General features: G+C 43.5%; 1 protein-coding gene across 2 annotated transcripts in view; it reads right to left on the bottom strand.

The window, feature by feature from the left end:
- The window catches only part of LOC310884554 (uncharacterized protein), a 465,563-nt gene that overhangs the window by 330,661 nt on the left and 107,752 nt on the right, over positions 1 to 27,150 (bottom strand). Inside the window, exon 5 of one of the 2 annotated variants that reach the window (XM_083806496.1) lies at positions 6,439 to 12,290. In XM_083806496.1, coding sequence (XP_083662622.1) covers positions 12,119 to 12,290 — 172 coding nt within the window. In that variant the 3' untranslated portion in view covers positions 6,439 to 12,118. Of the gene's footprint in view, positions 12,291 to 12,310; positions 14,477 to 27,150 lie in introns of those variants that run through there. The other variant, XM_083806498.1, reaches the window with a different exon arrangement.

The following is a 27,150-nucleotide window of genomic DNA, read 5'->3' as shown; positions in this document are numbered from 1 at the left end:
TTGATGGTATGATGAGTGCTGGAAAACTTGGTCCTGACCATTCCCATCTTCTTCCATCTACTCACACTGAAGTCCTTTCTGCATCCCAGAAGGGGAATATCCAATTATTTGGGGTTGTAAAAAACACTGGTCCAACTTGCCTGTCTTGAGACAGCAAACAGTAATGGAAATGCACAGACTTTGCACTGTGTGCTGGTCAAACACTGCTGATTTGCCATGGTACACGATGACACCGACGTTTTGTCATGTCCCACACCAGTTTGCATCATGGAAGCAGCAACGCTGCCATATCCATGCTGGCCTAAAGCTATATGCCAAACAAGATCTTGGACTGAGACTCTGTGGCAGTGTACGAGGTAATCTCATACATGTACCCTCACCTCTACATCCACATGTTTCTGCAATAAATGTATTACTTCTCCTTCCAGACCTCGTCTTCATATGTTGCTTGTATGCCAACACCATCTTGAAACCAAAAACACAGCAAAGGATCCCACTAAGCCAACACTTCTGCGACAAAGAACAAGATATAGTAAGTATAATTTCAAGCAATTTTGACAGAAATTGAAAAGAAACTTTTATTAGTCTAATAAAAATACATAACTCTTGAAATGCTTTCAAATAATTCCACATTTCCATGTTTTAAAACAACTATATGAAAACTATGGGAACAAAATTGCATAAAGGAGCTGATTTGAAAGCTCCTCTGACTACATCATCTTTGACAACAGAAGAAATTTCAGTCTAAGAAGAGTGGGCGCCAGCTTTACCCTCTCCCTTGGGTTTACTTTAGTAAAGGAGTTACAGACAGAATTCCAGTTACGTGGCTTAACATATAAGACGAAATATTTCCTGAGATTTGTGAAGTATTTTGCATGTACAGTTATGCTACTGCCATTAATTTTAATACGGAGCTGAGGAAATGTGTAGTTTACCAATCATATCATCATCAAAAACCTCCTTTCCCCAAGCACAAATTTAGTAAATCATACCTGTAATTTAATTCTTAATCAAGAGGCCCTTGAGCCTGACTCCCGAGACTCACTTTATGGATTTTGTTATTCATAGTATGAAAATGAAGCAGAAACTCTGCACTTTGATCTGCTCTTGGTTCACGCCCCTACCTCCTGCCTTTCCACCGTTATGAAGCTAAAAGAAAGAACTATCTTGTACTCATTTTTTTCAGTTGTTTAAGAAATGAATTTTCAATAGGAAAACACTGGCTACAATAAGGATAGAGACAGCCTAAATGGTTTCAAGCCTGAGAAGCCTGAGCTAACTCCTTGTTTCTTATGATCTGTGTCCAGAATTGAAAACAGGATTTTGAAATAAATTTTGTCTTCCCAGGTAAAACAAGAGATGACATTTATGTCTGGAAAAATTAGATGTGGTAGGTTTATTTGAACAGGGAAAAAAAAGCAGCCACCAAAAAACAACCCACAACTGCATTTTTTAAATGAATAATTACCTGTAAATTTGGACTGGAGTCTGCCAACCATTTCAGCTATTCCAGTTTCTGAAAACAGCAATTAATGCACTTAGTCATTGCATAAATGAAATATTTTTAATACTCGATTCAAAGTTATATCAAAAGAACATATCTGTGCATTTATTTATGTTTGAAGTGTAAGGTGGGAAATCAGTTGAAAACAAACAACATTACTTACTTCCCCCCAAGAATTCTTTTAGCAATGGTGGAAAAAACATCCTAAAAGCCAAATTAAAACTTCGTGGGGTTGAAATTAAGCAGTTTCATTTCACACTGCTGCAGTTCCCCCATCTTTGCAGCAGTGGTGCCATGAGCTGACCCTGCAGCCAGCAGACAGAGCCACAGCAAAGGCAAGCGGCCGTGTCACCCGCACGAGCAGGGGCTCAGTCCCACCCCGATGCTCACCCCGCTGCTTTGCCAGAGGAAGCGCTCTGGCAGGCTGGCGTCTTCTCCATCAGGCCTCCAGCTTAGTAGAAAATGATTAAGAGCTCACTGTAGGAACCTCTCCAACAGCTGCGAAGGCTCAACTTTAAGACACTTCTATCTACAGAGAGCATTTCCTAACCTGAGGCGGCCCCCAGAGCCTATCCGAACAGGCAGTGAGAAGCAGCAGCCGAAATGGTCCCTGCAGAAAGCGACAACAGGAAATCCCAGCAAGTCCTAGTTGGTGCAGCAGGTTGGTGTGGTGAAAAAACTTCAAGTATCAATGCCAAAGCTTTCTGCAAAGTGATCCAACTGGATGTTCCTGGTTCTGATACTGCAATTCAAAACAACCAACCAAAATCCTGGTGGTATCATTTAGTAAAGTCCGGATTTTGGTAATAACCGAAAAAGGGGAACAGTCAGCATGGTACGAGCATCACTCGTTTCCAAGATTTGAAGACACAGAAGGAAAATTTCCAGCAATAAGTGTGGAAGTGTGTCTTGTATACGTAAAATGATATCCACACTTGCATGTGACTGCACAACGCTCCAAAACATTTATTATGGCTAAAAAATGCTCTGCCACAAACCTAGACCAGGTAATCTCTTAGTAGGAACACAAGCCTTCACGTAACGAACCAAGGATGAAACCTATTTAGTTTGATGTTTCCTTAATTTGAAGACAACACACCAAAATAAATAAATAGAAAGGACAAGATATCCCCTTGAATCACTGTTTTATCTCAGTGAGCAACTTATTTTGCATAAAGATTTTCAGTAAATAATTAAAGATAAAAACATTCTGCTTTCCAAATTGGCACAGATGTTGGAAGTAGTCCCACATAAATAACCTTTCCAAGTGGCAACACGAATAAAAGTCTAATCAGTACTCTAGCTGTGCAGAGTACAAAGTGAACATTTTAATACAATCAATAATCCCAAGGTAAAGAGATGATGGCTACGCGGCAAGCCTCAGTGGGATATAGATTTCAGGTTACAAATCAACAAAGATGTAATAACTCACTGCAGCTGCAGCATATTCCTTGGAGGCCTACTTGCAAGCTCGTTCACCACCCAGGGATATTCTCAGGAGCAGATCAAACCCACTGAAGGATGCTTCTTTGCATGACTGTGTTCTATGTGCGCCATAGAATGGAGAGCAGGAAATACAGCCACCAGAGCCCAAGTCACAGGGATTCCTAGAGGCAAGTCTTATAAATCCCAACAAGTGAAGCGAACTGGGTAATTCCACCACTGCAACAGTGAAGCCTACTATTCTCACCCAAAAATCATTTCCATTAATGAGTGACTAGACTAACGTGGGAGTCCACACATTACCCTCCATGATGGGCGCACGCGGTGCACCTGCCATCGACAAACTACAGACCTGACCAGACCTGACACACACCTTGCATGTGAAATTCAGCCAGCACCTGAACCCAGCTTCACGAAGTACCGTTCTGGCACATTTGACTTCACATCTTACTGTTCCTTCGAGTACTACAGCTACCAAATCTCCTAAAACGCTTTGCCAAACTTTATGAAAAGCTTCCAGAGCTTTATGGAAATTTCAGTTCTTATTGCAGACATACAAAGCTTTGGGTTTAAGACTCCAGAGAGCTGGCTGTCTACACCACAATAAAGAGCAAGTACCCCTGCAGATGTGCAGAAGCACTCCTCCTGACCGGACACACCCGAGCACAGTGGATACTCAGCAGCTCATCTCTATTTTTAAGGTAAAAAATTTTATTGCATTTTATTGTATGTCAAGTCTCTCTGGAGTCTAGACAGAGCTGGAATCTTGTCTGGTTTATGCAGCTTTGGTCAAATCATTAAGTGAGTTTTGCAGGGCAAAATTCTTTCAACACTGCACACCTGCATGGTTTGCTTTCCATTTTCTCCCCAGGCCACATTTTCTGCAGCTGCTGCTGCTGACTCAGAGCCATTTTAGACTCCATTCCTGCAGAGCTCACTCCCTGCAGCTTTGACCAAAGTATCTCCCTGGGCAGGAATCCAAGGGCCTCGATTACTCTTCCTGTGCCAGTACACTTTTATAGACATGGTAAGCCCTCGGAAGGCAGTTAGCCACTGTTTGTATCTGGAGCATAGACCTCTCTCTGTTCCCCAAATCCCTTCCAATAATCTTTCTCTCCCCAAGACGAGCACAACCGGTAGGCATCATTTGAATTGCACATGAAGTTAGTGCTGCTATACCACCAAGCAAGGATTAAAATATTGGGCATTTATAAGAAGCACAACATGAGGGACAAGCATTAATGGACAGGAAACATACATAAAAACTAACAGGGAAGCAGGACTCACTCTAAGGCAGGAAGAGAAGATCTTCAGTGTCCGGAGTTCCATTGCACACAGGCATTTGTGGAGATTTCTGCAAGCTCCTTGTATTTATGAACTTCACAGAAAGTCAACACTAAATAAATCACTTACACATGAGACATAATAAAAACAGTTTACAGTATGTTTCCTCTGGTTTGTAGTAACAGTTCGTTTCATAAACTACGTTATAGATTTTTTAAAAGATTTTCCTCTTGTGATTGAAGATGGCAGTCATGATACCTGCATTACCCAGATAATCTCAAGCAAATAAATTGAAACAACCAGTGACCATCACTGCAGCTGGAATAAGATGCACGCGTGCTTGTGGCCATTAAGAACTTTCCAACAGAACAATTTCCATCAGAAAAAAAAAAATCAAGTTCATCAAAACATCTTAGTTGATTAATTTGGCTAAAATTCTGATGAAAACCAGGCACCTTTCCATCGGAAAATTACTTCATTTCCTCATAGCTCCTCTGCAATCATCCCAGCAGGCTGATGGAAACCCAGGGATAAAGAAACCCTGACTCCTAAACCCACAGACTTGCAAGTTCACTAGCCAAGTTTGCAAGGCTCCCAGTCACACTGGTGGGCTGCCAGGCAACATGCCCTGAATTTATGGTAACCCCACTGCCTCTGAAGTCTCCAGCTCCTTAGGAGCCTTCTAGCAACAGGCAAGCTGAACTCCAGGCCCTCTGGTTTCCAAGCACTCCAGGAATTTGGTGCAAGCCTGGATACATTTAGAAGAACCATGTATTTGCAGAAGGAAATTTCAACATTCCCGTTCTGCAGGAAAGCTGAATGCTTTATGTTTACATACCGTTTGGAACAAGAAACTTACCCTTCAAAGACCTGGAAAACAGGATGTACGGTTTCCAAGTAAGTTACTGTTATCTATTGTCCTGAATAGGAAAAGGAGCCACGTTAGTTTGCTATTCAGAAAGTAACAAAGCTGTGTTTGCAATAGAAAATCAAGGTTTCAGTTGCTGCTGACTCACACTGACATGGCTGAGCACTCACTAGACAAAGAACCAACTGTTCTGTAGCAAGCCCACTGGCCCCTGGGAGTCCAGGCACAAAGGCATGTGCCCGTTTCTCTGGGCTGCATCACAGGCACACAAATGTCACAGCAATCAGCAGCGTCATAAAGATGACTGCCAAAGCATACCTGGAACACGACAACTGCAAGTTTCTTCTATGCCAAACAAAAATTAAAATCAAAGAGTAAGGTAAGAGTTTTATCATCCTTTCAGAAGCTGGAAAAACAGCTTTTTTTTTAATTTCATAACTATCGTCCTCAAATCCTTCGCCGGTTCGTAATCTTAAACTGGCACAGACTGTAGTGCGTGTTCCCACGAATGAGAACATTCCCAACAAACGATTGCAGATACTCTGAGAGCAAATTGTAACCAGACACGGAAAGGTGGACTGAACCAACCTTCTTTCACATGCAAATTCATTTCAGACAGCTGGGATTTCTGCATGAAAAACGAAGTACATCTAGTCAATCACTTTCACAAAGAAGATGCATTGAAATTATGAACTTTTATCCATGGCACTTCAATGAAATAGGTTATTTTTCCATGAAAAATCAATTTCATGGAAAATTTAACTGATTGGAATACATCTGTCTCCTATCACATCAATATTTTGAAGACACTTCTAATTCCCAATTTCACACAAGCATAGCAACGCAGCGAGCTCAGCCCTGGAACACACCTATCGTTGCACAACACTGGCCTTTGGAGCGATCCCAGAGTCAGCACAGAACCAGCCAGCCGCTCAGGCAGAGACCCGCTGTGGTGTCCCGCCTGGGCAGATGAGACCTGGCCACACGCTGCTCCAAGGATCCAGCCTGCCCTTTCTGCACAACACTCCTGCAATGTACAGCTAGCCTCGTGCCAGTGCTCAGCACGTGGATGCAGACAAATCTTTACTCCCACAGCCTGCCAACATCCTTGCTATGCTTTACTCTAAAGGCTGACCTAAAAAGGATGACAAAGAAAAGTTACAGGCTTCCTTGGTTCACCCTTCTGTGCAGCGCAGCCTCCCAGTCCTGCAACAAGGGAGCTGCTGGATGATGGCACAGCCCACGCGTACCCTTTTGTCCTGATCACCGCTGGATTCCGTGGTGGTAAGCCAGAGCTCTGAAGAAATCTTGAATCTTCTCCCTAGAGCACCTGCATGGACACCCAAGCACAGGACAGGTAAAGCACCGGGAATTCATACCCTGGGCAGCATCTTCCCTACACAGATATGCCTATAGAGCACAAGAGAGAGCAGTAACCAAGAATCACTTAAACCATGGATAAACGACCAAAGCAACTCTTTGCATACGAGGCCCTTTTCTTACTTGCCAGAGAATCCCACATCCTTAACTCACTGGCTGCACAGACTCCTGCTTATGAGATTATCAACAAAATTTCACAGCTTCCCTACTAGTTTAATATCTGAATACAACCTGTAATTAGCTAAAAGGGACAAAATAACTGAGTTGATTGAGTCAATCTGATTACCCTGTGCTGCAACTGATGAATATAAGCCATTTAGAAAAAATTAAAAAGCTATTAGACTATTGAAAATAGTTTTGAACAATAATCTCTGGATGCATTATTTCCATGTTTAAAGACCAACTGCTAGAAGCACGAATGCTGATGCAGGCTGCCAGAAAATTCAATAACTGGAGATAACGGTCTATTTCTCCAACCTTACTGTCTAATTAGAGAATTCTACTTCAGCTGAAATCCATTTAAGTGAGCAACATCCATATATTGTATAGAAAGATTAAGAAAGCACTACATTGGGCCAAGAACCCTTATGATATGAGCAGGCTATTACAAAAGCCACCTCTGATTTGCTATCTCAACTTACTTATCAGCTCTAACAATGCAAAACAGCGGCAAGAATAGAAATCAGTTAAAACTCCCCTCCCCACTCTTTTCTTTTTTTAAATTGTCATGGTAGAAAAAAACAGCTACCAAACACTGGTTTTGCAAGAACACACAAATGTGCTCACTAAAAAGGAGAGGGAAAGTACAATCAGCATCCCCTCTCTATAACACCAGTGGCAAAACGTGCTGGAAAGCCGCACCCACAGAAAAGGATGCTTTGCTGGAGTTTACAGACAGCCAGACTGCAAAGGTTTAAGGTTAAAATCTCACAGTACCAGCCCTGCACATACACGTTTATGAGTAAGAGCAAGCATCTGAGGTTCAAACAAAGGCCCTTTCTAAAGGCCCTTATCTGATTTCTAAGCACTGCAACAGTCCAACTGAGTAAGACAAAACATAATCATCTCCAGGACATTTTGTGGAATTAGACTGCTGCCTAGAGCTGTGGGTAGGAAGGGTTGTCGAGAACAAAGGGCAACTGCCCCAGCAACGCCAGCGGAGAAGGAGGAAGGTTCAAAAGTTGGCCAGAAAAATATCTGAAAACTGATACAATAAAGCCCATACGAAACAGTTATTGAATGATCAGCTTTACAGTGCGTAAGGCTACACTTTTATATCTCTGCAATTACCTTACCTTCAAAATCAATGGGAGGCAGCATGGGATTTGTAAAACCCTAACAATCCTGCCGCGGTAAGAAATTGTTTTCCATGAGACACAATTGCATCATTTCATCTCGAGGCAGAAATACAACCTCATATGTCATTAATATTGGGAAATACACAAAGTTTTCTTGGGCTTTCAAGAGTGTGTTATTCCTTTTAGTTTGATGTATCAAAGAAAAAGGTTTTAAAAGTTCAGTGCAGAATTTACTGACTACCAATGAACTTTTGCAAACGCCTATGGTTAAGACAGGGTCATGGTTATGTCACTTCCAATGGCAAAGCCTCTTAGCAATTTTCCTTTCTTCCTTAACGATGATATAGTTAACAAGAGCAAAGTAAAAGTTAGATTTTCAGGTATTTGCAAAGTTTCCTCAATAGTCTTTCATTTCTATTTGGACTGAAACTTCATGTATTACGAATAATGGAAACAACGTTCAAAGCATACTTTCCCCCCCAGCATTATACTTGTTTAATGGTCCTTTACTTGTGATTTTATGCATTAATTTCATATAAAGGTCTCCTTTAGGTTGGGGGAAAAAAAGTGTTTTAACATTTAAAGCAAAGCTAAATAATGCTGTACTGCTGGGCAATTTTCAAAGCCACATTAAAAGAGAATCATAGGAAAAAGAGACATCTGTTACAAAAACACTACATGGCTCCTTCTCTGTGTGCTACGATTCTGTTAAGATACTCTTTTAATGCAGCCGTTTCCAATGATTCTCCCCAGTAACATGAAATCAGGCTTAATATTGTGGATTAAACGTTATTTCCTCCTCTAATTGACAGATTGGGTTTGGTGAATCTTAACCTTTGCATCAGTTGCACAGAAGCCACTCTGTGCTGTTAAGACAGTGGCATGGATATTGGGGAAACCATATGGAAGAAGTGCCTATTTCCCCCGTGAATCCTAAGTGCAATACGGTGTCTGCCTTTGGCACGCATGGGGCCGAGGGATGCAGGCTTTCAGGAAATGCTGACTAAACAAAGTAACACGTAAAACCACACGTGACAGTTTGCTGCCAACAGCTCCACACTCTACTCATGCAAATAACCCACTGATGTGTTCAAAAAATGGTACCTCAGCCTCCAGATACTCATTCGAGCACTTCCATATTTGGTCCATCATGACAATCATGGTGCAGAGAAATCCCTTCCCCACCCCACCACCCAAAAAAGAACCTGCAAACCAAAGAGTTATTTCTAGGGTTGAAATCAGAGAGAATGATTCTTACCCTGATATTTGAAATTCCTCCTGGAGGGAACACTGGGAGCAATCCAGCTTGACTTGCAGACTGTGACCCCAGTGCAGGAGCCGGTACTTACCTTTGTTGAATGTTGTGCAACTGGACATGGTCCATTGAACTAGCCTACCCACATTCCTCTGCAGAGCCTTCCTACCCCAACTTGGTATCATATGCAAACTTAACAAGCATGCACTCTATCCCCTCATCCAGACCACTGAAAAATATTAAACAGAACTGGCCCAACGCTGAGCCTTGGGGAATGCCACCTGTGAGCGGCTGCCAGCTGGACTGAGGTCCCTTCACTAGGGCTCTCTGAACCCAGCAAACTGTGCGCCTGTCCAAGCCCTGAGCAGTCAACTTTGCCAGGAGAATGCTCTGGGAAACATTTTACTAAAATCCAGGTAAACAACATCCACAGCCTTCCCTCACTTAAGTGGGTCATCTTGCCATACGAGGAGATCTGCCTTTCATAGAACTATGCTGTTTGCTTCTTAGCACTCCATGTCCGATGATGCCACGTGATGACATTCACGACGATCTGCTCCATAACCTTCCCTGGGACCGAGGTCAGACTGGCAGGCCTCGAATTCCCTGGATCCTCCTTCCTGTTCTTCTTGTAGATTAGAGTCGCACTGTAACCTTCAGTCAGCTGGGACCTTCTCTGTTAGCAAGGACTGCTGCTAAATTATTCAGGGTGGCTTGGTGACCACTTCCACCAGCTCCTTCAGTACTCTTGGATGAACCTCCTCCAGCCCCACAGACTCAGAAAGTCCAAGTGATGTGGTAGGGCACTTACAGTTTCCCCACTAGACTACAGGAGCTCCATACAACTCCCTGTCCCCAGTTTCCAACTCATTTTCCAACTAACCTTACTAATAAAAGACTGACGCAAAAACTGCATTAAGTACCTCATCGTTCATCACCGTTTCCCCTCACATCCAATAAAGGATGAGATTCTCCTTAACCCACCTTTTGCTAATGATGTATTTATAAAAGCATTTTTATTGTCCTCAACTGCACTACCTTTCTGAGTTCCCAATTTGGGTTCTGCAAAGCCAAACCGGGCTTTGCCCTTCTGAGTTTCTACCCGTACAGCTTAACAGCTCTATCACCCTCCTGAGGCACCTGCCTCTTCTTCCAGAGTTCATGAACTCTTTTTCTTCCTGAGGTCCTGAAGAAGCTCTCTGTTCCAGCAGACTGATCTTCTCCCCCAGTCCCAGTGCACTGGGACTGCTCCCATGTCTTTAGGATTCCATTCCCAAGCAGGCCCTGCCCTCCTGGACTCCCTTAACCTTCAGAAACACCTCCCAGGGGACTCTGTTAACCAAGTCTCTGAGCAAGCCGAAGTCTGTCCTCTGGAAATCCAAAGCAGTAGCTCTGCTAACTGCCTTCCTTACGTCACGAGAGACCAAAACCTAGAATTTTGTGATCACTGATCCCAAGAGAGCCTCCAACCACCACACCACCGACAAGTCCTTCCCTGTCTGCAAACAACAGGGCGTGTGGGGCACCTTCCCCAGCTGGCTCACTCACCACCTGTGTCAGAAAGTCATCCTCCTCACACTCCAGGAGTTTCCTACACTGTCTCCTCTCTGCTGCACTGCATTTCCAGCAGACATCTGGGAAATTGAATTCCCCCTCAAGAACAATCATGAGACTTCTCCTAGTTGCTTGTAGAACATTTTGCCTACCTCTTCATCCTGGCTGGGCAGTCTATAACAGACTTCCACCATAATATCTGCATTACTGGCCATTCCCCCGCTCTTACCCAGAGACAAAAAAAGCATAGATAAAGGAGGATAAGTCAATTTCTTTGCAAATCATCATCCCTCTCCCCAGACAGTCTGTCAACATCAGCTGCTCTCTAGATATCAATCTCTTTGCTGCGCCCAGCATCCGTTTTTCAGGTCACTGGACTGGCTTAGCTTGCATGTTCCATTACATTCCTCCTGCTCATTCATCTCTGTCTCTGTCACAACAGAGAACAGCTAAAAGTGACATTTAGTTAAGCTTTAGACAATGGAATAGAGGAAGCCTGTAACTGCTATCCATTTGCTCAAGTTGTATAATATCAGCTTTGGTATCTGACGCTTGGTCTGGTCCACCCCCATGTAAGACCTAGAGGAGGACACAACAAGGTAATACCTTAGGGGCACAAGTACCGTGCGGTGACTCCAGTCACAGCCCTGAGAAAGCCACACTGGCTGAATGCACACTGCACCAAGGTGTTGCACCTCAGACATAACCCTGTGGCAGCTCCGGCCCTGCTGTCCTCGTGCAGGCAGGCAGGTTGTCCCTGCAGCCCCCAAGCACCAGGTAGGGACAGGCAGCACAGGGTCACCACCATAAGCTCCTATAATCCAATGGGAAACTGCAAGTGACTTGCCGCATCATTTGGACACTCGTAATTCCATAAATAACTGCACAGGTCTGTTTATCGGTGAATGTGAGGCTCCTAAATGCTGGGTAAATTGGCACAAGCTTGCAGGGAAGGTTCCTTACAGGACCGTACACATCAGGCCAGAAGACAGGACTACAAGTCTCTCTCTAAGTGACTTCCAGATTTACTATCCTGAAATGAGCTAGATGAGTTTTTGCTCCTTTAAAGCCTGAGGATCAGACAGATCAGACTGTCTAACACCTTTTCCCAGGTACTGTGCTCCAAAGCCTAGAAACTTATAGGTTATCTCAATTCTGAATTTATTCCACTGGCTGCTCCATGTGTGGATGCACGCATGCTCCTGTATTTAATACACATATTAAATTTTAAATAGATTGCTTTTAACTAATCACATCAAGTGGCATTTGTGCAAGGTAAATATTTGCTTTGTTCCTTCAACACTCTTTCAATTACACTGAAAATTTCAGAGAAATAAAATTACAGCATGTTGAATATTAAAAGGGGTGGGGGTGGGAGGAAGAGCTAGAAACTGTAAGCTTCAAAGGGAATTCTACACTTTGATTTTAGTTTGCATATTCCAAACGCTCACATTTTGCTACACAGATGTCAAAGCAGGAGGTAGGTAATAAAGCAGGTTTCTTTAAGATTAAAAAAAATACATTTAAAATGATCAAATCAAACCATATTCCAAGTGTGACAGAAGTAAATGACTTATTATTAGTTCTTCCCTGAACCTCATTGAACCACCTCTTTCCATCATAGCAGGGGTCTGTGAGCCATGCAGGTCCTTGCCAAAAATAAAGAAAGAATGGCAGCATTCCCCATCTGCTGATGAGTCCAACCTAAGGAAAGACAAAACACTGATTTTATTTAACTCTGTTCCAATTATTGTCAGGCGATACAAACAGTCATCATGACACACAGCCAGGTTTATTCATGTGCCCAGCAAGCCAGGCCAGACATAATAAAGAGATTACACACACAGTTTGGAATACAGGCAACTTGGAATGGCTTTTATTAAAACTCAGAGCATGGGAAATATTGGGTGGTAGATTGAGGTATCACACAATCAGAAATGTGTTTGGCTCCAAAGCACGACACATGGCATCCTCAGCGAATGAGGGCGACTATTATTACAGCATAACAGGCCTGCTTTTCTCTCCTTGCCAAAAGGAAAGCTTGGAATAGCACAGAGCACATGGCACTTTAAACTTAGAATAGAGAGACTGGCACGAGCTTTCCTGACAGAGTAGGAAGGAAAAAACAAAAAGGATCTTTGTAAAGCATCCGTCCCCTTGAAAGACAGCTCCTCATAAAACACCACCAGCCTCTGTACTTAAGTGACCCTGGACGAGAAAGGGCTCTTAACAGCAAGGGAGAGGATGAAGGGACAACAGGAGGGTCGTGAGCTCTGCTTGACTTCTGGGGTTCCCCCGTTTCTTGCTGGCACCAACGTCTCTGTAAGACACAGTCAGAGGCCCAGGGAGCCCACTCAGGGCAAAGGGGATGGAGATGTGCAAGAGCACACACTGCCACAGCAACCAGTTCTGCTTCATCGCTTCCCTCTGCCACTCCATCTCTATCTGTGGCCATCTGTTGTGTGCTTTCTCATAAATATTTTGGGGTAGGACCGTCTGCCTACCCTGAGGCTGTGCAGGTGAGATACAACACCATGGTCCTGAGTCACAGGCAGGAACCCAAGGCACACACACATGGCACCTAAGGACAAAATACCTCACACTGGCAACCCTGGGCTGTCGCCTATTAACAGTCAGCCACCTCAGATGTTTACATTTCACACTAATCTCACCAGGTCCAGCAGCACTCCCATTCAGTTTTATTGTGCAAAAGTGTTCTTGCCTCTTTACAAAACAAAACACAAAAAAGCAACCACTCTTCAGGCACAACGAGGTGTTACAGTTTCTGTGGGAAAAGAAGCCAGCTGAAGAAAAGACCTGCAAAGTGAAGTCTGGGGTTTGTTTTTTGGTGTTGGCTTGTTGTTTTTTTTTGACTCAAGTCAGCGAAAGTCCAGACTTGTTTTGCCACCGTGGTAACCTGTGCCATGGACACAGGAACGGACTGGGGCAGGAGCCTCTCACAGCCCATGATGCCACATGGAGTGGAACCGATCTCCATGCTGGGCCTGGCAGCGACTGAACTCACTTCAAAGAAATCTCACGTGGTGCAGGAGGATGAGATGCCTAGAAACTGAAGAAACTTCTTTCACACTGAAGAAGACAGCAAGCTTCTGTTTGGGGTATAATCAAACAGATAAAAAATGCTGATATCTAGACAACTACTACTGCCATTTCACCTAACGTCCTTAACTTACACTGCCTGTACTTTCCTCGATAACACGTCACTCTTCACCTTCTTTTTATTTACAAACCTCTGTCCTTAGTCATCTGTCTCTTCTACTTAGCTTTTTAATGCTCTCATTCAGCAAAGCAAGTTAGGTCATAACAATATAAGGTGTAAGAATCTCATATCAAAACGAAGAACTGTTCAACCTAAAGGAAGTCCCATTATGAAGTCTTTCAAAGATCTTCAGAACAAACCCTAAGCCTATGAGGATCGTAAAGCCTGGCCTCAGTTAACAAAAAATGGACAAGAATAACAGAAGAGGCTCAACAAACCATACATACCCGGGAAGAACTAATTTCTAGAATTTCTGCGATCTATTAAGTAAAGCTCTTCTCAAAAGACAGGGAAATATTAACTACCTGTCTGCATCAAGGTGCGCAGCAATGACCTTGTCACAGTGAGCAGCTGAACAGCAACCTTCCTCCGAATTAATCCATAACAAGGTAGGTGAAGTGTCTAGACAGATCTAATGCAAATAATAATTATTGCATAAGGCAACAGATCACACTTTATTTAACAGGGCTGCAGCTGCAGCACAACAAAGGTCACTGAGATAACAGCAGCTCTTCGCAGTCAGGATGGAAGATGGCTCAAGCCGTGGAATGTCTGTTTGCTGCAATAACGAGGCATCATAATGGGTTCAAAATCTAAAGGCTGGTTTAAGCTGGAAGAGAAAGGAGGCTCCATCAGATATTACAAGCCGACAAAGCCTGGAGGGCTGATTTAGATAAGCATATTCTTGAAATACAGTATAAGAAAGCAAGCGAGATGTTTGTGTCATGGCATATAGCTGAATTTCATTTGAAACTGCTACCCAAGACAGAACTGTGTAACATCAAGATTTTTATTTTAGCAACCATCTGGATGAGGGGATCGAGTGCACCCTCAGCAAGTTTGCAGATGACACGAAGTTAGGTGCATGTGTCGATCTGCTTGAGGGAAGGAAGGCTCTGCAGGAGGATCTGGATAGGCTGGAGCAATGGGCTGAGGTCAACTGTATGAAGTTCAACAAGGCCAAGTGCCGGGTCCTGCACCTGGGGCGCAACAACCCCAAGCAGAGCTACAGGCTGGGAGATGAGTGGCTGGAAAGCTGCCTGGCCGAGAAGGACCTGGGAGTATTGGTGGATAGTCGGCTGAATATGAGCCAGCAGTGTGCTCAGGTGGCCAAGAAGGCCAACAGCATCCTGGCCTGTATAAGAAGCAGTGTGGCCAGCAGGTCGAGGGAAGTGATTGTGCCCCTGTACTCGGCTCTGGTGAGGCCGCACCTCGAGTACTGTGTTCAGTTTTGGGCCCCTCGCTACAGGAAGGACATGGACGTGCTCGAGCGAGTCCAGAGAAGGGCGACCGAGCTGGTGAGGGGTCTGGAGAACAAGTCTTACGGGGAGTGGCTGAGGGAGCTGGGGTTGTTCAGCCTGGAGAAGAGGAGGCTCAGGGGTGACCTCATCGCTCTCTACAGTTACCTTAAAGGAGGCTGTAAAGAGGTGGGGGTTGGTCTGTTCTCCTACGTGCCTGGTGACAGGACGAGGGGGAATGGGCGAAAGTTGCGACAGGGGAGTTTTAGGTTGGATGTTAGGAAGTACTTCTTTACCGAAAGGGTTATTAAGCATTGGAATGGGCTGCCCAGGGAGGTGGTGGAGTCACCATCCCTGGAGGTCTTTAAAAGACATTTAGATGTAGGGCTTAGCGATATGGTTTAGTGGAGTACTTAGTGTTAGGTCGGAAGTTGGACTCGATGATCTTGAGGTCTCTTCCAACCTAAAAATCTGTGATACTGTGATACTGTGAACCAACGTATTTGACCACAGTCGTAGACAGGATGCAAGATCTTGCATTTTCAGCTTAGTGTTCCTTTTTTTTTTTAAAAAAAAAAAAGCCCCCAGTAATACAGGTAACAGCCAGGAGAGATCAGAACTCAAGGTCTCCTGGGTCCTCGCTCAGGGTATTCCTGTTCAGGCCAGAGGATATTTGTACTCCTCAAGCACGCAATGGAACTGAGATGTGGAATATCCTGAAAATTTGGTAGACTTAAGAGCTCTAAATTTCCAGAAAAATGAATCTTACCGTAACTTCACATTCTTAGGAATTATCTTTCCAAGGAGCTATGGAACGACTCTATCTGAATACAATTCAATTTACTAAAACCCCTGCAGAATACCCACACATACTTGGAACAGGAAAGGGAAATGCAGTTATCTGACATTCTCCATTCATTCAGAGCACAAGGCTGCTGAAACCTGGATGTAAATATTTCTCAACAGTGCTCACAAGATGGTGTAGTAATTGATGCCAAAAATTCAGCAGCTTTATCATATGCAGTTTTTTCCTACTGACAAAGTATTCCACGGAGCTGTATTTCAATTCCGATTCCATATGTCACTTCAATTTCTGATCAGAGCTTGAACATAAAAAAAATATATTATAGTCTGCCTCAATGGACCAATAAAAAAGGATCATTTCTTTTTACATATCAACATTTATTAGTCTCAATCATTTTAGAAATATAATCATTATGGTCCCTTTTACTGAGAACAGCTATTTCCCTACACACACTCATCCTGGGGGCTCCTCGGTACAGATGCTCTTATTCCTTCTATTTCTGAGGGTAGCTTGTTGTTCCACAGCAAGATCTGCCATCATGCATAACCAAGAGAAAAATTAATTAAAAAGTCACCCCCCTCCTATTCCCAATACCCTAGCTCTTTACGTTACTATTATTTCCTTCCCTCTTCCCCCAGATATACAAACTTTCACTAAGAAGTCAAAGGCAGAGCAAGTTTCAAGTCAGAGGAATGACAGGGTTGAGCAGCCTGAACCCTGCATCTCCCAGGCCTTTCTGTTTCCAGGATCAGCCCTTCTCAGGGCCAACTGTGTTTAACCAGAGCACAGCTCGCAGCTGGCTACAGCACGTATTCCAGGAGCATACAAGGCCCTGGTTGGAGGCCATCAATACTTAGATTAATCTCAGTTTTCAGAACCACTGATCATATCTGTTTGTTTTATGCTCTTTCAGAATCATCCCAAAGAAATTGATCCATCCTTCCTACTGAAAACCCAAGACAGGCAGGATGCTGTTTTTGAAGAGACTTTTACAAATCCCATCAATACTGGAATAAAACCAGAAAAAACAAGGCAGCTTTATTGATCTTCATATTAAAATAACATCTGTTTTTTGTGCATGTGCAGTCTCCCATGAGCGATAACTTAAAGAGAATCTAATATTGAATCTATAAGTATTATCCACCAGTTCTCCTCCCCATTTTCGTAACAGCCACACAAGATTAGAGATAACATGCCTAATTAGTGCAGAATGATGTAAAAATCACTGCCTGGACTGAAACACATGGTACAAACAATAACGGAGCTTGTTAACTAGAGATCATTTAAGTCAAACCAGGGATCTTTGGGCCTCTGGATACAGGACTGGGAAGACACAATAAGACTTCTGCACACTGTGTGCCATTGAAAATCTTATTCTCGCTAAAGTCATTTTGGCCAACTCTATTACTTCCATTAAAGCATTTGCTCATTTTCATCCAGAATTGATGTCCTTGTAATTTAAGCAACCTCAGCTCAAAAGAATTTTATCTGAGCAGAGATTAATCCCTGCATTGTGTGGAATGGAACAAAAAAAAACAAAACATGTTTCCCATTTTCCAAGGCTAACTTTCCAGCTTCGTGAGTTAGAGCAGACATGTTGAAGGTTCATACTCAAGCTACACCTAAGTTTTCATACAAAGTGAAAGGATGATAACTAACTGCACAGTTTTGCTTCACACATCACTTTTATCTCGAAAATTCACACCCTCTGCAGAAGTATGTGCTAAGAAGTAAAGCAAAATAACACCTCCCCCATGGATCTGTAGGTTTTGAGGACTGGAATAAACTGTATATGCTATATACACCACTGCAATCAACAGCACTCATAGCCAGAAAACACTTAAAAAAAATCATTGCTTGGCTCATTTTATCATGATTTTTCTTCTTTGTATAGAGGATCAGTGCAAGATCCTCACGAGTTGCGTTCAATTTGAACAATACGAATCAACTGCAAGCCAGGTGCCAGGGGAAACCTCAGAAGACAACAAAATCCTCACTAGCGCTGCTCCAGGCACAGCCCCGCCGCAGCCCAGGGCTCCTTCAGCACAGGGTCAGCCGCTGGGGCTCCCAGCCCGGTGCTCTGCATGATCCTTCCTCTGACCCTGCCTCAGACCCTGCCGGCTCCTGGCAGGTGCGAAGCGTTGGTCAGAGTTGCCAGGCACACGGAGACGCCATCTGCTCGTGCCCCGCTGGAACGGGAAGGCAGCCCCATGCCAATGGGGTGGAGGCAACGACCGGCGGGTTCCCGAGCCTGGAACATCTCGCAGAGACCAGGCTTCACCTACCACATGTCCTGCCTGGTTTTCCTTCACCCCGCCTTTGCTTAGTAGGAGACGCAGCGTGGCTACTCCAACACGCAGCAGACCACTCGGATACACAAGTCTTAATTATGGATTTTGACAGCAGGCTCGTCAACCTCACGGCAGCTTCCTTGCCTACACCCTCCTGCAAAGCGCTCCTGCTCTGCGCACGCGGGCAGCTCCTCTCTCTGCTCTCAGCAGGCGCGGTGTCGCTTCGTGGCTCAACCTAGCGGAGCGGCATTTTGTTTTTCCTACAGCCCTGTCTTTGTCATCACTCAGCGGGTGCTTCCACACCGCTACGCTAACAGCAGCAGAGCTGCTGCAAGGCCAGCAGAGCTGCCGCCCCAGCGGATGGCTGTAACGTGTTGTAATGGGTCTGCAGCAAACAAGATTACAATGAAACTGCCGGGTTTGCATTTCCTTGCAGGTTCATGGGCAGGCCTCTGTCCACAATTTAATTTAAAAAATAAAAAATAAACATCCAGAAGCTAAAGACCTTTGCCTGGTGACTCCTGATATCCTCTTGGGAGCCTAAGGAAAGAAACGTTCTGACAAACTCCGCTCTCACTGCCTCCACGCCACTCTTAAATGTGGAAAATTTAGCCCCTGGCTTAAATGGCAGTAGAATCAGTGCCAAGGAAATAACTTCTCTCTCAAAACCATACTGTTTAGCACAATGCAACATAAGGTGAAAAAAGGAAACAGGCAGTTGGTTTTATTTGTGTGTATGTGTGTGCACATATGTATGTACATAGTTCTCACATACACACTACAGAAGTGTATCCTCCTTCCAGATCAGTTTTACTTTACAAAACCATCTTCGCTCTTAACTTAATCCTAATTTACAGGAAAGCATCTCTGTACAGGACAGTATTTAAACTCACAGCTTTACACTTCAGAAAGAGTCCTTGATGACTTTAAGTCCAATTTATTTTAACGTTCATCTTTAGGCAGCAAGACTACAAAGAAGATGTGATTGCTGAAGCATCCGCTCCAACAAAGGAGGGGGAAGAAACATGAACAATAAAAAGAAAATATGTCAATATTATCTGTCTGGACCCTTAGTTTTGCTGTGAAGGTTACCAGAGAGCACAGTGCCTCTCACAGACCCTGGTAGAGACAGGATCTCTGCTGGCTCTGCAGTCTCTAATAGCTTTTCTTGCTGACTTACATCTCTCAGAGGCAAGATGCAGTGCTGTCAGATTTAAGTTTACTTACTGCTAAACTCAGCCAACAAATTCCTCGTTTCTGACAGATGTTTCTGTTTAAAGCCACCAGGAACCGTATGGATCATTCCACCTCATCAGTCTCAAGAGCCAGCCCAGCAACTCCAAGAGCCAGAAATTTGCCAGGAATAAATGAAAAACCTAATTAGATCAACAGACAAAATTTGGATCAAGATTAGAGGATCCGACATGACAATGGGATTAGACTATTAATGAGACACAACAAGGTTTGGCTATTTATCATTTCACAATCAGTTCTTACAGTATAAAAAGGAAGCCCTGGTAAATCAACATGAAAAATGCAGACACGAGAACATCATTGTTTCAGCTTAGTGCGTGCTCCCTTTTGATGCCAAGCTCCACAGAACCAGTAAGTTTGTTCTTGGAGAAAAAACACTACAACAGCAGAAGGAATTAAGAATTGAAGGCACAGCAATGGAAATAAAAATAACGAAGTCCTCAGAGTCAGATACTGATAGCTGCAGGTGTACAAAAAGGCTGAAAAATAAACAATTGCAACCAGCAGTTTGGGGCTATCCATATGGAAAACTGAGTGCAGACAAACATCTGGGTAGTCTTTGCAATGACATTGTCATTTTTGTCCTCTCCTCTGTTCCAACCAAGTATAAACATGCTTTAAAACAAGGTTGAAAAGCGAACAAATAAACCATTGTTGCTTCCTTGCCTTGGCACACAGTGGGACTGAACAGGGTGTAAGGGAGGGGGGGACAGGAGACGTTAAATGGATCCTGACTTTGTACCAAAACAGAAAGTAGGAAGGAGAACAGTGCTCAACACCACACACCACAGTCGGGGGAACCGAGCTCCATTTCCTACCGGCTGGCTGCCCTTGCATAGCTCAGGTGCGATGCTCTGCTCTGTCTTCTGACAGGTCTCGGAGATCCAAACGGCATCCAGGCCACCCAGAAAATGAGCAAAGCACTCGGCAGTTCTTCCATCCCGTTTCTGTTCAGGTATGCTGCACCTTCACCTTCTGCTCTCACGTCTGTGAAGCCAAGCTTGGAAAGAAACCCAACAATGGTGCTCCTTGAGCGGAAGGAGCCTCTACACATCGCTACCTGCCTGCTTACCTCTTCCACGTCAAAAACAAAGCCACTGAGGCCTGCCTGGAGGAAGCTCGTTACCTCCAAGTGTTCCCCTGCCTTACCTGGGGAAGAGAGATGCAGACGACGTGCTGCGTGCTTCCCACACAGCAAAGCAAGCGAGGCCCATCCCCAGCACAACCCCAAGCTGGCTCTAGTAAAGAAGTTATCACCAGCTTATTTCTATTTTAAGCAGCAGCCACAGAGGCCTGCTCAGATACAACAACATGGTTTTAAAGAAAAGAAATTAAATCACAGTGCACTGCAGAAGAATTTTACAGACTGTGACACGCTGAGCTACATCTCGACAGCACCCGCAGGAGAAATAAATAACTCCCCACGTGCTGGCTCCGCACTCTCTGCCTACCAGGCGTCTCTTGCTTTGTATTTCAGTTGCAAACCGAAGTTTAAAGCAGCTTTAGCTGCACGTGAACTACAACTGATGCAGCTGAATCCTCAGTTCAGGTCTGGAGGAGCTCCTTAATAGCACCAAGTTAATTTCCATTACCAGCACCAGGTATCAAAGGGGGCTTCTCCACTCCCAGGATAATCCTGCCAGTGAAGCAGTGCTTCCTAAGTGCCTGCTAAAACGATCCTGAAGGAGGCAGCAATCTCAACGCATTTGTCAGTCTCTGACTCAAGAAGCTTAACGGAGATTACCGGAGTGTTTACAGCTTATCACTAACCAAACTCTAACACCAAGCGAAGTGATTAACTAATGATACACTATAACATACAAGCATTTCTAGGATCTTTCGCTATGTGGAAGCGCCTGTAATAAGAAGCAAATACATTTGCAGCACAAGAAGCTGCAGCTTTGATTGCCTGGATGTCAAAGCGTGTTCCGGAGCACAGCTGATGGCAGTTCCAGGAGCGTGCACGCTCCTGTACGCTCCACCCCAAGGTGTGACTGCCTACTGGCACAACCACTTACATTGCTGCACAGCTGCCAGCTCGGGAAGGCTTCAGGAGAATTCAGATGGAACAGCAAGGAGGCAGAGACAGAAGATGAGATTTTTGTCCCAAATTGCTTCATCGCATCCTCAACTTTAAACACAGTACTAATTTCAGTTAGAGGACTTCTGTTAACATCTGTGCCAGTGTTGACAGCAGTAACAGGATGCATTGCAGCAGCCACGTAAGTACACTTACTTGTAAATACTTGATTTAATCCTTCCATACAGGTTTCAAAAATAATTCCTCTTTGTCAAATTAAGTATGGCTTTTTGATACAATTAGAGTTTGCCTGGAGCTCTGGTAGTCCTGATATGAAAGGAATCTCGATACGCATCAGTTCCGGTTTAAGTCTTCCATTTAAAAAAAGAAATTAAAAAAAAAAAAAAACTGCCTCTCAAGTTCATCTTCTCATAAATCCCATTAACAAGAGATATTCTGAGATAATTACAAGGAACCAGCATCTTTCCTTTCTTCAGTGACTTTTGATATAATACATTGTCATGAGAATTGAATAGCATCACTGCCAGTGCTAGCACCTATAAACACCATTTTAATTTATCTACTGCCCTTCAACTAAATGCTGTCTTAAAAAAAGAGTTTCCTTGCTATTTCTTTTTTTTTTCCTTAAAAGAAGCATGCGCATAACTGAAATGAACAGCAGAGAAGAAGGAAACAATGACAGAGAGCAGCACTTACACAGTTATAATTTAAAAAAAACATAAAAAACATGCTCTCCAAGCCCATGGCAACAACAACATTTCAACAGGGCAAGACAAAAACCAGGAGTTCTGTGAGCACCTGAGCCACAGAACAACGGGGTCTCCTGTGGGTAAGGTCCCTGAGGCTACTGTGGGGCCTGAAACGGGCCGAGCTCGACCTGGACCCCTTTAGAGGATCACAGAGGACCTCTGCAGGTCAGGTTGATGGTTGCCCTTGGTGATCTCGAAGGTCTTTTCCAACCTGGGTGTTTCTAGCCAATTCTCTGCCTACAGCATCGGCACAGCATAATTATTTCTTCAGGAAAGTCAGCAAAAATCCAGCCACAGGGACTGTGCTGGGGATGTCCTAGACAATATTTTTCAGATACGTTTGGGCCATTTGCACGATTCTGTACAGAAGGAACAAGCCGTGTCTCTCAGCTGTTACACATAAATGGCACTGAGTCCTTCTGTGGGACCCACAGACACAACCATTCACACAGGTTTTGGATCAGTTCAAACCTCTACTTTCAGAGAACTTGGGTATTTGAAGTCTGCAGTCCCTGATGTCTCCTATTCTAGTAGGAGAAAAGTAAGACCAGTAGTGATGCCACCTGTAAGATTCTCTACATGCTCAGGTATGAGCAGTTTCAGTGGCAAACAAAATTAAACAAAGCTAACACGTGCAGCTAGCAAGGACTTCTGCAGAGCCAAAACGTTCCAATTACATCCCAGAGGTACACATTTTAATTTCAGCTGTTGTTGTAAGATGCTTGTTGTCATCTCCCCATCAATGCAGTTCCAGGGTTGCAGTCCTTTGTCACGAATTTGCCCTCCACATGGTGATAAATGCCACAGATGCAATTCAGATGCTTTTGATGCGTGGCACATCACAAATACCTTCATCAGAAAAAAAATAAAGAAGTCTTCTTACAATCATTGTAACTCGTGAGGGCAAAACCTACCAAGGAAGGCTTCTCCAGTTAACAGCTTAAATGTCACAATTTTAGCAGCCACACATGTACGCAGTACGGTTCAATTTCCCCCAAAGATGTGGTTCTGATTCTAGGTAGGCAAAGCAGTTCATTTGTCCTAATTCTGAACCAGAGCATGCTAGTCTCCTTCAATCTCAATTAGCTAGCAGGAAATTTATTTAGAAAGCTGACAGGAACTATTTGGGGGATTAATGATCACTGATTTATGAATATTGAGTAGCATTTCAATAATCCAAGCAGAGTAATCACTTGTAGCTGAAGCCAGTTCTCCCAACCATTATAGTCTGTAGCAATCACTCAAAGGCAGTTAAGTGATTCTGATTTATGACCTTAACCTGCAGGGCCCAGTACATTTGCTCTATCAGTGTGTAAATTCTAAAAACGCAATTCCCTGCACCTCTAGAGAGCCAATTTAAGTCAACATTATGCATGAGCTGAGCATGCTTGAATTCTCAGATCTCTTATTTCACTCATTAAATTTGCACTGAACATCTTGCAATTAAAATTTCATATAGATTTTTTCTTATGATTGACATTTGGCCTTGGCAAAATGAGTTTAAATTTTGTTTCTCTAAAGATTTAGAAGGAGATAGATTGATCTAGACATTGTTTTCTGCAAGATGATGATGATGGAGCACTAACGCTTTTATTAGCATTTTGAAAAGCCTCCCTTTTTGCTGGAAGACTCTCTCTAAGTAATAAGTGAGAGCAATTCAGTAACCAAAGCCAAGGCTACAGCTAGTACAGCAGCATCAAAAATGCTGCTGCTCAAAGTCTGCATGTGACCCTTTCCTGTTTTCAGGCCAACTTCTTTAACTGGGGTGGAACAAATTGGGCCTTCCAGTACAAACCAATAAGTGCTCATCTGCAAGGGCTGAACAGCCCTTCTATTATGTGATTTGGAAAATAAGCCCAGGACAGCTAAGGAGAGCTGAAAGTACTCAAGTGTTTTCAAGTCCTGATCTGAAATGGTGAACTGTTTGGACTGACTCGAACACTGGATTTGTTGTGCTAACTTCAGGCAGGCACCTCATTTATTTTATCTCGTGCTCCAAGCCCAGGGCGAGCAGTTCAAAGGAGGAACTACCATCCCCTTCCGTGCCCCCGGGCACTCGTCTGTTTGCAGCAGACCTTCCGTGCAGCGAATGGCTCTGATCACACGCAGACAGCCCCTGCATCGAGGGGTTCACAACATAGAGACGGACAAACAAGTAAGGGAAGAAGAAGAATTTATGCCTGAGTTCACTAATGGCTTAACAGGACTGCAACGTTAATAGCCCATGGACACAGAGTACCACACAGTACAACTGGAGGAAATGCAAGGTCTTTTTGTACCGATTCATCTCCTAACACAATGACACATCAATTTCATACAGGACTTGGTGCAATACCGGCATGTCAATAATAAATAACCACGTGCAGGCTGCGGCAGACATATTAATATTAATGTTTTGTAGCTTAAGCAGCACATCAAGATGAAAACGTTTCAAAAACCTAAGGAGCTGACTAAGGACGCATCCCCTGGGCTGAAAAAATGTGAATATACATACATGATACACACTTAGTTCCACTGGTCCTAGAGGCTATGGAAGTAGTGCAGGAGATAACATTTTAACTGTTACCTAACCTGATGGCCAAAAGATTATTTACACGTCTGTGCTAGTACTTGCAGCTGAAGCAAAACCCAAATGCTTGCATATTGAAAATCCATGTGATGAGAGAAGCTAATTTCCTTCTCATACCACAGGAACATTTAAGACACTTCAAGCTGCCATCCAAGCACAAGGAAGGGTGGGTAATACTAACATCTATCCCACCTCCAGTCCCACCACCCCATCTACCTGAGCACAGTATTTGCCTTTTAGCAAATCATCAGCAAAGAAAACAAACAAAAATTTGTCTCAGTATGGGAACAGATCAATAGAGTACCTAATTCTATTATGTAGCTAAAGGAAAAATCCTGTGGACTAGTCCTGGAGAATATCTATCTTGCAGCAGTACCCAAGGCCTGGTTTACTGCAGAATAGTAAAGTCTTTACGGTCACAGCATAATTACACTAACATACCGGTATTTTAATATCATCTCTCTGAAATGAAATTTTGTTTCCATGTCCAGTCAATAATTCTGTCTCATCTCAGTGATGAATAGAGCTTAGTGAGTAATTTGTTATGAATAATTTATTCACTGCATTTCACCTTTCATCTCTCTTTGAACATTTTGTGAAATTCTGCAATGTATTCATTACACAAAATTATTCACAAATAACTCGTGCTTGCAGACCTTGTGTTGACAGTTCACTGAAAATATTCAAACTGATTTGCCACTTGGTTATGCTTACGAGGTGTTGTACCTGCTCCTGCACCGGTTGGGCTCTGTTCAACCTACCTGCATCCCCAGTTGTTCTGACAGCTGGGATTCAAGTTCAGTCTCAGCCATTTAAGCGCAAAATGCACATTATGCATCACTCACCACTCGCATTTCAGGGCCTAGAGAGGACCCAGCAGTGTTTGACACCCACTGTTCTCAGTGCTGTTTCAAGTCTGGACACAAGAATTTAGGCAAGACGGTGGGAGTTATCACTGCATTACTTTACAGATAGAAACTTTAGAAAACCACTACAACTTTACAAAGTTCAGACAAAGTCTGTAGTAGAAATGGAAACAACCACCTTAAAATACTGTTGGTTTTCCACTCTAACAGAACTAGATAAGCCTGTAAAGCTGGGAGAACCTTCTATGGTGTGTCAATTGAGATAGCTGGCAATTTTCCCAATGAATCATTTTTTGGTAAAAACAAAGACTTTTATCTCGTCCTGAACATAAGAGTTTGTCCTTTTCTTCTGTAAAAAGCAAAAATTTTCCATTGCAAGCTCTAAAGGAATTGGTGCTTTTAGAGTTGGAAAGGCCTGTCTGAAAACCAAACAGAAAACAACTGCCCCAAGCATTTTATTTTACATCACTGTAACAAAACCATTACATTATGGGTCCAATACTCAAACAAAAAAAAACAACACAGCTTTCTCCCGGAGGCAGCTCACCCCTTGCTAGCCCCCTAGAAGATAAAAAAAAAATCTATCACTACAATGCAGATTTTGAGGTGAGATGAGCACTATTGTTCAGACACAGCACCAAACCCACAGGGACAAAAAAATCCTGAAGTACAGGCTCCTGTAGGCAATTTGTCACTAGAAAACAATTCCATTTAATATTACACTACATCATGAGAAACTTACTTACTTTAGTCAGATCAATGCATCAGAATTCCAGGTTCCAAATTAATTACCAATTTTAATTTTTCATACACATTTTTCTGTGAAAATTTAGTTTCATTTCCATTTCTTGCTCCCTCCCAAGAGAAAGAAAACAGTGAAGTGTCCTTCCTTCTCACGGCATAGAAAGATTTGTACAAGTCTTTACTTGAGCTGGTGAAGCACAAAAATAGCGACTGTCTCATTTTATAATAACAACAAGTGTTCCATTGTAATACTTCTAAACAAAAGACATTCAAGAGAAGATACCCTGACAAAACTTACGATCACTGGAAAGGCAGGTGACTGATCGATTCTGCTACTGTGCAAGGTAGGGTAAAACGTCCCAGCACAGGGTTCAGGTGCTGACATCAGCATCCACGGTCCTCAGCAGGCTCACACACCACGAGCTGAAGTCAACGCTGTAGGTCTTGGGTGCAGAAGTTCCTGTACCCACCTGCTGCACTCAGATCGCTACGGCCCTAGAGGTACAGCTCAGGCTGTAAGCAAAGGGCCACTCAACAACAGATGTAAGACAGCAATACATAGGAAAGCCATGCACGAGAAGAGGCAAAGAAATGAAAAAGAACTAACTTTGCCATCCAAAAAGGAGAGAAAGATCAGGATGTGATCTCTCAGGGAAGACTGCATGAGGGGAGTGGTTAACCACAGGTACGGGCCCCTAGGGAAGCTGAAGGATCTCCACCTCTGGAG

This window comes from Anser anser, assembly GCF_964211835.1.
Source record: "Anser anser genome assembly, chromosome: 20".
Lineage (NCBI taxonomy): Eukaryota > Metazoa > Chordata > Aves > Anseriformes > Anatidae > Anser > Anser anser.
This window is presented reverse-complemented; position numbering and strand designations above follow the sequence as displayed.